At 39.1% G+C, this 11,502-nt stretch overlaps 1 protein-coding gene across 1 annotated transcript in view; it reads right to left on the bottom strand.

Moving 5' to 3' along the window:
- Positions 1 to 8,406: 8,406 nt before the first annotated feature.
- The window catches only part of SLC6A14 (solute carrier family 6 member 14), a 28,723-nt gene continuing 25,627 nt past the window's right edge, over positions 8,407 to 11,502 (bottom strand). Inside the window, exons 13-14 of the mRNA XM_027847232.1 lie at positions 9,812 to 9,979; positions 8,407 to 8,869 (exon numbers count right to left, since the gene is read on the bottom strand). Of these exons, the coding sequence (XP_027703033.1) occupies positions 8,723 to 8,869; positions 9,812 to 9,979 (315 nt within the window). The 3' untranslated portion in view covers positions 8,407 to 8,722. The remainder of the gene's footprint in view (positions 8,870 to 9,811; positions 9,980 to 11,502) is intronic.

Raw genomic sequence — 11,502 nt, 5'->3', positions numbered from 1 at the left:
GTCCTTTTTTTGAGATTGAATTGTTTACATTCTCTGTTTGGTGTCCTATTAATTTGAATATTTCCTATTTTTGTAAGTAATCTTCTATGGGTTTCAGATTTTTTAATTGTACAGTTAGTTCATTAATGTTCTTTTCTCTTTTGTTAATGTGTATTTCTAAAGATATAATTTTTCCCTTAAGGACTACTTCAGTTGCATCCCAGAAAATGACATATGTTGTTTCAGTACTGTCTTGTACAAAATGACTGCTTCTCTGATTTATTCTTTGACTCACTTATTATTTAGGATTTCATTATAAAGTCTCCATTTAGGGCTATGTCCTTTATATACCCTGAGGTGATTACTGTTTTTATTGTATAATAGTCCTTAAAGCATATATTTAGTATTTTTGCCTTTTAGCATTTATTTGAAATACCTCCATGCCTTAATATGTGGTAATTTTTTTTAAAGTTCCAGGTGGTGCTCAAAAATATGTATATTCTTTAGTGGTTCCATTCAAAAGATGCTCCAAGCCTTTTAGCCCTTTGTTATCCACCAGTTTGTTCAATTCAGGCAGAGTAACCTCCCTATCCCTTTTCTCCTCCACTCTTGGCTGCTAAGAGTTATTGTCCTCAGCTTGTTATACAAAATGCTGTGGGAAGGGCAAGGGTGGTGTTTTTTGGCAGACTGAAGCAGCAGGAAAATAACTGAGAGGATCCCAGGTATAAGCCAATTGGTCATTTTTTTGCATCTTGTAAGAATATAGTGGCTAGCAGAGAAGGGGAGGGGTTTGGAAATTCACTGAGCTCTAGGGGTTAGGATTTTCCCTGGTTAATTCACAAGATAGTTATCTCGTTCACCTTTTCCATGTCCTGTAGAGATAGCTGTAATAGCTATATGTCTGATGCATAATTGCTCTTTTTTGTGGGGTGGAGGTTGAGTGTTACTGGATGCTAGAGAAAATGTCTGGTCCTCCATCTTGTTGATCACATCTACAATAGCCTTTATATACATTTTCATCAGTATCCTTTTTTCATATCATCTAAATTTTCCCCAATTTCTCCCTCCCTCCCTCCAATTAATTTGAAATTCTTTCTTCAAAGACCCTTTATTGAGCGTAATTTTGTTGCTTTGTGATCAGTGAATAATGGATTTAATATTTCTATTTTTCTGCATTTTTGTGAGGCTTTTATGCCCTAATATATGGTTTATTTTTATAAAGGTACTATGCATGGTTGAGAAATACGTAAACACCCTTCTATTCCCATTAAAGAATTGCCATAGATATATCATTTTTAATTTTTTCTAGTTCCTATTCAGGGCCTTACCTTCTTTCTTGTTTATCTTGTTAGATTTGTTTAGGTCTAAAAAGGGAACCTTGAGTTCCTCTACTATTACAATTTTATTTCTCCTTGACATTTAATTAACTTTTCTTATATTTGAATGCTATGCTATTCAGTACATATATATTAAGTATTAATATTGATTTATTATCTCTGGTGCCTTTAAGCATAATATTTTAGTTCCCTGCTTATTTCTTAGGTGTATTTTTACTTTATTGTTGTATAAAATCATGATTGTTATCCCTGCTTTTTTGAGTTTACTTGAATACATTCCACTCTAATCCCTCATTTTAATTCTATATCAATCGTCATGTTTCAAATATTTTTCTTGTAAACAACATATTGTTAGATTCTGCTTTCTCATCCATTCACCTACCATCCTCCTCCTCTTGGGTGATTTCATCCCATTCACATTTGTGGCTATGACTACTATTTGTGTATTTCCCACTATCTTTTCCTCTTGTACTTTTCCTTGTCTTTATAAAGTAGTTGGTAAATTTTCCCAACACTTAGGATCTATAAATGATACAATATGTGGCTCTGTTCACTTGCTCCTCTTCTCTTCTTCCTGCCCTGTACCCAAGCACAAGTTTTTACTATTTTTTGCTTTATTTTTAATCACCTTTCGAGCTCCCCACCTCTGATGTTGGAGATGGTTTTTTGCTTATGACTCCTCCTTCATCTATTATTTTCCTCCTCTTAAAACTCCTTATCTCCCTCCCCATCTCCACCTATTTCCCTGTTGGGTTTAATTTATTTTCATACCATATTTCTTTGTATATAAGTGTGTTCAACAAATACCTTTTTTTATGTTCGGATGAAAGTGACTTTTATGGGTTGCCTGGTCCCTCTGTGCTGTCTTCCATGCTTTTATATTCTTAATGTCACATTCCTTTACTATGTGAGAATAAATCCCCTCCTCTTATTTTCATCCACAGCATTGTTCCCTATATTTACCCTACATTTTCTCCTATCTCCTGCTTTTCCATTTCAAAGTGTCTCCTCAGTTCTGGACTTTTCACGAGGAGTGTGTGGAAATCCTCTTTCATTAAAGGTCCATTTCCTCTCCTATAGGATGATGCTCTGTTCTAACAGATAGGTTATTCTTAGTTATAAGCCTATATCTTTTGCCTTTTCAAATAGTGTATTCCAGGCTCTCCACTTCTTTTTAGTGATAAATGCCAAATTTTGTATGATACCAACTGTGGATTCTTAGAACTCTTAACTTTTGGGGCAGCTAGGTGGCACAGTGGATTGAGCACTGGCCCTGAAGTCAGGAGGACCTGAGTTCAAATCCAGCCTCAGACCAAACACTTGACACTTACTAGCTGTGTGACCCTGGGCAAGTCACTTAACCCCAACTGCCAAAAAAAAAAAAAAGAACTCTAACTTTTTCTTTCTGACTGCTTGCAGTACTTTTTCTTTGCCAAAAGCTCTGGATAGTGGCTATGATGTTTCTGGGCACTTAACCACTTTCTGTTCTAATTCTGCTTGGCAATTTTTACTCCCTAGATATTGCATTTTCTAGATCTTGTTTGATTTCTTCCAGGTACTCTTGAGGCTATACTCATACTTATTACTGAATTCTCCCAATTTTATTCAATTCAAAGTATTACTTTACTGTGCCTATTGCTAAGTACTCTTATCTGCAGCCTCAGTTTCTGGATTGGAGGTTTATGCTAAGTTCAAACTCCACTTCCATACTTCCATACTCTTAGATTGTGTCAGTAGGCCCTGCAAAATCTTGAGTTCAGTGACTAAGGCTAGGCCTGCCTTCTGCAGGGATTGTTGGGCCGTGTCTCCTGCTGTGATTCAGACCCAGGCTGCCTAGTTATCATATTGGGCTGGGGCTGCTTGCATGGGCTACCTGAACATTGCTTCTCTTGCTGACCTTGGGTGCCCATGTTAGGTGCCACTCTGGCCCTGTCTCTGCCATCAGCGGACTCTGCTGTGTCACTCCTGCTCTGGCCTTGGCTTTTGCTGGGATGTTTCACACTTTGCCTTCCAACTACCCTAGTGTATCTTTGTTCCATGTTTATGCTGGATTCTGACAGGTTTTTGTACATCTCTGGGCAAGATGGGGGAGTTTATAGCTGATTCCCTTTGGTTTTCTTTATCGTTGTTCTTTCTGGTGCATTTTTAAGGTATTACGGGAGTGTTTATGGGGGGTTTGTGCACCTGTAGGTCCTAATATGCTATCATCTTCCCACAATTGTCTGAATCCCCATCAATCCCCCCAACTCTTGGAGGAGCATATATTCCATTCCTACTAAACATGCTCACAAGACCTTAATTCAATTTATAGCATCTCTGAATCAAGATTCTCAGTCCTATTCTCGATGAAATATAAACCGAGAAAGACAGCAGAGCCTGAATGTGAGATGCGGGTGCCTCTTTCAAAAGCTATACTGAGAATCAAACTATTAGTTGACCAGAAATAGAATTAAAGGTCTGACTAATCTATTTGGTTGTGTTCTGATAAACACTTAACACTTATGATACTAAGAAAAGTTATGTTTTCAATAAAATTGCCTTTATTAAAAATTAGTCTATTTTATGTGTTATGTACATATACAATGATGAACTCTAGGGTTTCTTTCCTTTCATTCTAAATAGGAGTTATGGGAAAGTTTACTGAAAGCCAAGGAATCAAAAGTCACTGTCTTCCTAAGCTACTAGTATTTATGAAATTCTTACCATGTTTCAGACATTATGCTAAGAATTTGGAATAAAAAGAGAGGCAAAAATCATCTATACCCTCAGGAAGCTCATTCTCTAAGGTGGAGACACCATGGAAACAAGTAGGTACATATAAAATGCAGAGTCAATAGAAGGTAATGAGAGGGGGAGGCACTAGCAGCTGAGTGGACTGGGTAGGAGGTGGGATCATCTGTTATTTGAAGGGCTCCCAATGGCAGGTTGCCTACCTCACAAGGTCTACTTCCTCTTCAGGGAACCTGGAGCCCTCATTTCTGAGAAGAAACTTAGTTAGCCTTGTTTCTTAGCTCCAGGTGTTCTATGAGCGTTCTTCTGGCCTTTCTGCTCCTGTTGCCATTTTTCTATTCTCGACCTCCTGACATAGGGCAGGATTTTCCTCTGCCTTGGCAGGTGATTTTCCTTCTTTCCTGTCATCTGGAAGCCCTTTCTGTGGTTTGGGTTGGTTTAGTTTTGAAGGGACATTTCATTCTCCCTGACACCCAGGAGAGTTTCTTGAGCCCCTCCTCTTCTAGGAGGAATATGCAATGTGAATGAAAGAAATGAACTAAGGGAAAATTACTTCATTAGCACTCACTATCTGCTAAACACTAAGTGCTGGGTGGGGGTGGGGTGGGGAATGCACATGGAAAACAAAGACAATCCTTGTCCTAGAGGAGTTTAAATTCTTATATGAAAAGACAATGCTCATAGTATAATGGTGGCCAGGAAGGGGTACTTTGGTCCCAAACACTGGGATGGTGAATGGAATCATAAGGGAGTAGACTGACAGACATGCTCCTTCCAAAAACAATAGCAGAATTGACTTCATCCTGGTTCCAGAACCCGAGGAAGGGCAAGGCTGTTGAGAAGATGGTCATGGAGTGCGGGATGAAATGCAGTGCAGCTTGATATGTGCTCAAAATATTAGGCCAAGTGAGACTGCCGCCAATCAGAGCCATAGCCTGGTGTGCAAATTCCGTACACTTAAAATCCCCAGTGGTGGCAAATTGGAATAGAAACTGGTGGCATACTGACTTAGAAAATAGCAAATTAACATTATCTATGTTGTTTTGTATTTTTATTTATTTTATTTTTAAAAATTCCCAATTGCATTTTAATCTGATTTGGGCCACTTGGGAGTTTTGCTGAGGTCCAAGAGTTTGACACCTCTGCTCCAAAGAATGTAAGTCTAAATGAAGAGGTTTACCTTTGCCCTTTTTCCCTTTTTGCCCCTTTTCAAAAGGAATTTGGCTCCTTTGTTTATGATTCCCGGAAAAACCTTAAAACTTTTAGATTCTCTCTTTGAAATCTTATTCAAATGTGCTTTCCTTCCTGACCCCAAAGAGAACCTGGCTTCAGTTTGTCTACTGGTCCCAGGAAAACCTTCAAGTTTTAGAAACTGCTTTGATTTCCCTTTGAAAGCAAACTTCCCCTTCCATTATCTATTCTCATTGGCTGTTCAGATCTCTCAGACATTCCAAACGGAAATGCTCACCTGGACCCTCCCTCTCAATCAACTCCCCCTTCAACTGCCCTTGTATTGTGGCTACACCCAATCTCCCTTCCATTGTTTCACCTTCCTATGGCCTTTGGTCACTTCTCACCCTTAATCCTAGCTAGGCACCACTCGGTCCAGGACCCAGGAGTTCTGTTCACCCCAGCTTACTAAGCCACTCCCATCCAGATCTCCTTAGGCCCCTCCTCCCCTCACTCCAAACTAGTTGGCCACTCCCAGACCCCTCCCCCAGTCTTTCTGTACTTAAGACTCATCTTTGCCCCATTCTGAGGCTGAGCTGTTCTCAAGCCTAAAGGCTGAGACCCCTCATGCCCCCTCGTCCTCACGAGAGTCACATGGCCTATCCACCCCAGCCCCCAACTAATTTCTCATGCCCCTAGAGGCTGAGATTCTTATGCCCGCCCATCTTTACGGGCGTCACCTGGCCTCCTTAGCCCCCAGCCCTCATTTAGATCACTGATGTTTGGGTTCCTTGGGAGTCTGGCCTATATGCTTTATCTTTAATAAACTTTTTCTCTGGCTGGAAGAAGATCTGGGTTGAATTCATTCAGGCAGATTTGGCACTGCGATCTAGGGCTTTTTTCCCAGCCCCCTAAAACCTCCTGTGATCTTGGGGTGCCTCTGTGCATCTAGGAGCACCCTAAACCTCCCCCCAAGTGTTCATAGATAGAAGCCCTTTGGTGGGTGAGGGAAATACTGTATAAACATTGTACATTTTGTGCCATTGAAAAATTTCGCCTGCTCTCCATCCTCGGTGAAAGTGCAATCCCTAGTCCTGATGGTTCTTGCTTGGAGACAACTGTCGGGGCACACTGCTAGTGGGCATCTTCAGCTTCTGAGCTGTCCTTCTTCTAGCTTCATTACCAAACATACCAAGCACCACGCCCAACTCCCTTTCCTTTCTCTAGCTGAGCTCAGACCCTGTCAGAGCCACTTATCTTACTTAGCTTGTTTGACCAACCACCTTCCCTTCTCCTGTAGTCCTTCCTTTCCTACTTCTTTTTACGTCCTTTTCCTTCAGCTCATCTTTCTGCTCCTTCTGCTTCTCTTTCTTCTCCTGACCAGGCCTTTCCTGTTCTTCTTCCTCAAGCCCTTCTGCTGGAGACATTCTCTTTCAATTTCTCGAGTCATCTCCCAAATTCTCCCTCTCCCAAGTTAATCTATGGCCTTCTTCACAATTCCAAATTCCTCCAACTCACATTCAGAATTACAAGTACAGAGAGGCTCGTCGCTAGAAGATGGCAAGGTCGTGAGTTTTTTGGCCACAGCAACTTGTGAAATGTAGAAGGATTGTGAAGTGAGTTGATGGAAGGAGTACCTATATATGATATAGTATGTCTTCAGTACAGTAAGAGTGAGTTCAACTGCATACCTGCCATTTATTATATCCCTTCCAATACACACTAAATTTCACTGTTAAAAAATTTTTCAGTCATCACAGAGTTATATGATGATAATAGGAATTCAGAATCTATTCTATCCCTCGAATTTTTCTTCACAATTTTTTTTTTAACATGACAACACTTAGAACAATCACCAAAGCAAGAGCCAACAATTTAAGAGTAGGAGAGTATGGGCACTGCCTATGATTTAGAATTTTCTTTCTCAAACTTTTGTAGAACATTGGTATTGTAGGATGTGAAATGTGACCCAAGAAAAAATTGAGGTTAGCAACGTGTGTCCCTCTGAAGTAATTAAATATGATTTTTTGTATATAAAAAATATGTGAAGTGGTTTTCTAGTAGAAAATATTTAATTGCCCCAAGCTTTCCCTTGCCTCCCTCTTCTATATCCCAGGGGTATGACAAAGCACTAGAGCCTTCCCAGGACCAGCATTTATCAGTTTTGTAGTGCTTTGTAGGGTGGTGTATAAATGAGTTGTGTGTTATTTCAAGCTACAAAGTGTTCTGGGACTAGATTGGTATGACACTTCCTTAGCCGTGACCAAGAATGGTCAAACAGGGCTCATGTCAGTAGACCACACGCTTTAAATCACATTTCATCTAAGGAGTTCGAGAAATTTTCATTACTTTTGACAGGGTATGATAATTAAGTCAAGAGATCAGTACTTCATAACAATTCCAACTTTGAGTCATAAGACTCTGATTTCCTGATGGTCAGTTTAGAGGGCCTGTGCTTAACAGGTCATCGATCAGTGGTAAACTGTTTGGATCAGGACAAAATGAGTGGAAATTAACCTATCGGACATACATGATTGTTTTAAGACCATTGACCACTAGGTTTGACTATAGGAAATGGAACATAGGTTTCCAAGAGTATAATCAATCTCACTATGCATAAAGCAAAGTAAGGAAACCAGTTAAGTTTCAATTTTTTCCAGATATTCCACATATCACAAGCAAAAATAAATATGTATATATGTGTGTATATACCTGTGTATGTGTCTATATATATATCTATGTGTGCGTGTGCCACACCTTGTGTGGGAAAGTGACATTAGAATTAAATGGGAAACAGAAACCACGGATTCTGGATTCTGTTTGTTGTTCCATCATCTACTAGATAAAGAATCCCTCTCTTGCTGCCTTTTTTCACCCCTTATAAAATAGCACTCATTATCAATTTCATAATGATCATCTGAGAAATAGCCAATGCTTGAAGGTGTTATTTTAAACTTACATATTTTATATCGCCAATTTCTATCATCTCATTTAATGTTCTCCCTAGATGTATATGATTTCCAGGAGAAACTTGTTTTTATCATGCTTTTAACATCCTAGTTCATCATTTTCTCACTTTATTCAAAATCATATACTGCACTAAGAAAATATAAACATATGGTTCAAAAACATTTAAATAGAAAAGAAAGCTTTTTGCTAGCTAAAGAACTGAATCAAAAATAGACTTCAATTATTAGAAAAACATTACAAGAATAATTTATTACAAAAAAATCATTGTGCAACATAGACAGGTGTGTGCATGAGGAGAGACAGATACAGAACAATGACCTGATGGAAATCCAGATGAAGATGCGAAATCTGTGCCGATTCACTCCATTATGTTAAACTCCTGCTTACATGGCAAGAAAGTGTCATAACTAAATTATACATATAGTATATACATCTTTTTACTCGATGAGCATACAAATAAATACTATTTTTTCATTTTCTGTATTCTCTCCATTCTAAAAAAAAAAATCACATTAAATCTGCATTCCAAATGGATCTTATTCTGGTTTTGTATTGCCACTGACAGTTGGTATTTCGTGGTCATGCTCTTTTTTGGGGTCAACCATGCCACTGTATCTCTCACCACGATGCCGCTCTAGGTATGGGCCCCAATTGGAAGCTGGTCTGCAGCAACTTATAAAACGCTGAAAGGTGAAAAAAAAAGTTTGGTATGCGAACCAAAGTGTTGCAGTCTACATATGATCAAATGATAGACGAGATTTTCATTTTTAAAAAAGTTTTAAGTTGATCGTTGCTAAACAAAGACAAGAACAGAATGTACAAATTCACAAATGGTTAGGCAAAAATCTTATTTTCTGCATGAAAAATGATTATCCTTATTATTGATAATACATATTCCACTGAGAATGAAATTATATTTTAATTTAATTATTGTTAATGAAATTATGTTAACTGAAGTAGAAAATCTGATTATGTAAATTATTTCATAAGCCAGAATAATGTTCCAGTGCCTGGTACCAAGGGATGATGAGGAAAAGAATGTTCTGGGGCTAACCACCCTCAAATTCCCAGTGATCTCTCTGGTCCAGGCCCAACCTTAGAGGTGAGGACCTGGATGAGGGTATTTCTGGGGGATCTGCTCAAATCTAGAGTGACCCCACAAAGTCTAGCTTAACCAAGCAGAATCTCTTTACATTTTTGCAAGGGGACAAAGAGAGCAAGACAGTTGCAAAGTCATGCCATAGTGAGTGGAAAGGTGTAAGTTTGATTTCATTCCCCCCCCCCCATAGGACACAAGCAGTTAACCTGTGCCAGCATGGAAAATGTCCCTGGACAAGTGGGCATGAGGCTGCTCTCCTGTCTATAACTTGTTAGTACATAGCTTTTTGGATGTTGTCTCCCCCATTAGGCTGTGAGCTTCCTTAGGGCAAGGACTGTCTTTTGCCTTTCTTTGTATCCACAGTGCTTAGCACAGTGCCTGACATATAGTAGGCACTTAATAAGTGTTTGTTGACTGACTGGTAGATAATTGAGCTTACTTTTTTATCACCTTATAAATTAATGCATTTACATCGTGACCATAAGTAAAATGCTTATACAGCCCCCTCCCCCATCCTGGAACTCACCTGGACAAAGTTGCCTTTGGCTTTCATTAGTTTCACTATTGCCATAATAGGGATCCATATGATGCAGAAAATAATCATGCACCAGCCTAGAGCAAGTGACCAAGTAGGATATGGGATTTTACCATACTCTGGTGTCTGAAATGTCACCAGGGACCAGATGAAAATGGTCTGTTAGGGTGAAATTGAGGAAATCAAAAGTTAACTTCAAGATTAGTGTTCTGCCCACATGGTATCACCATTAAAACATCCACTGAGGCCTTTAAAAATACCAGTCATTTGTTGTGAGCCATTCAAATTTTTAAAAAGTCTAGGAAATTAGTTGGGCATTTTAGGAAGTTGTTGGCAATACTACTTTTTGAAAATGATTTCAAAGATAGAAGATAAAAATAGTATATGGTCAAACTAAAGGAATGTGTTTTTATTATGAATTTCCAAAAATAACCGTTTGGACAAATTCTTCATAACTCCAAGTAGATGAGTGTTGTGTATGTTTTTCAATAAATGCTATACTGGCCAGTATACTTGTTTAAAAGTAAAGTCAGATGCGAAATGGGTATTAGGGCAATGGGGTGGGGGGAAAGGGTTGCATAGCACTTTTTTTTTGTTCTGGGGAATTCTGGGACATGTATCAATCCAAATAGTTCCACAATGAGAGAGTAAAATATGGGACAAGTTCCATTACCCGCTGTTGGGAGGCCAGGGTCCTCTCCTCCATGCCTACTCGTTTTTAAACCTCTTGGAGTAGGGTTAGGAGGTAGAAACAGGACTCGAAGTATGTTTCCATAGAGGAAAGCTAACAGTTAAAAAGGAAAACTCTTTAAGACCATGTCCACACAACGCCAAAATGAAGGTGCTTGAAAGTCAAAAGTTAATTCAAACTAGGTATTTCAAAATGTGTAGACAACAATGACATCATCTGGGTTATATGTTCATTAACTTTGTCCATTTTCCTTTGACGGAAGCTAGCATATGGGCCCCGGACAAATACTGCCTCTGTGTCAAGTCATTATACAAGTTTGCTTTTGGAACTCAATGCAACTTTGCAAATAAAATCATTGAAGTTCCCATTCACATTTTCCATACTGGTCTGCAGATATCTGGCCATTACGCTGGAGCCCGTGCTTCTCCACAAGAAACCAGAATACTTTCATAAGCCTTGCAAATGTACTTGTTATTTAATTTTAAATGGAAATGCTTAGATTTGGGAACAGCTAACAAACGCAGGAATGATCATAAGTTTACTGCAACATACACAATCCTTTTATTTTCAAGGGCTGGGCCTGTGATTCTGTCCATATATGGCAGTCTGAGTGTGGAACACTCTCTCTGTCAACGAAGATTGACAACTTGCCTGCTACTTAGAGCCTTAGATAATTATGCTTGTGTCGGAAGCATGACAAGAACCAACCAGGTCTTCCCCATGTCGAGGATGGCCCTCGCTCTACTAGCACATGCTATCTCTCAAACAATTATATATAATAAACCAGGGGGTGGGGAACCTGTGACCTCGAGGCCACAGTTTCCCCACCCCTATAATAAAACCATCTTAGCTATTTAATCATGTGAACAATTACATGATGTTCACAATTAATTCAAGTCCACAATAAATCCGCTCTTTCCTCATGGACATTTTCCTGGTTTGGGACATTTTTAAGAGTTGCAACTGGGTGTCAAGCTTTCCAGGAACTTGA

This window comes from Vombatus ursinus, unplaced genomic scaffold, assembly GCF_900497805.2.
Source record: "Vombatus ursinus unplaced genomic scaffold, bare-nosed wombat genome assembly UNPS02015394.1, whole genome shotgun sequence".
In the NCBI taxonomy this organism is placed as follows: domain Eukaryota; kingdom Metazoa; phylum Chordata; class Mammalia; order Diprotodontia; family Vombatidae; genus Vombatus; species Vombatus ursinus.
The sequence above is the reverse complement of the archived record's forward strand: the minus strand, read 5'-3'. Positions and strand labels throughout refer to the sequence as shown.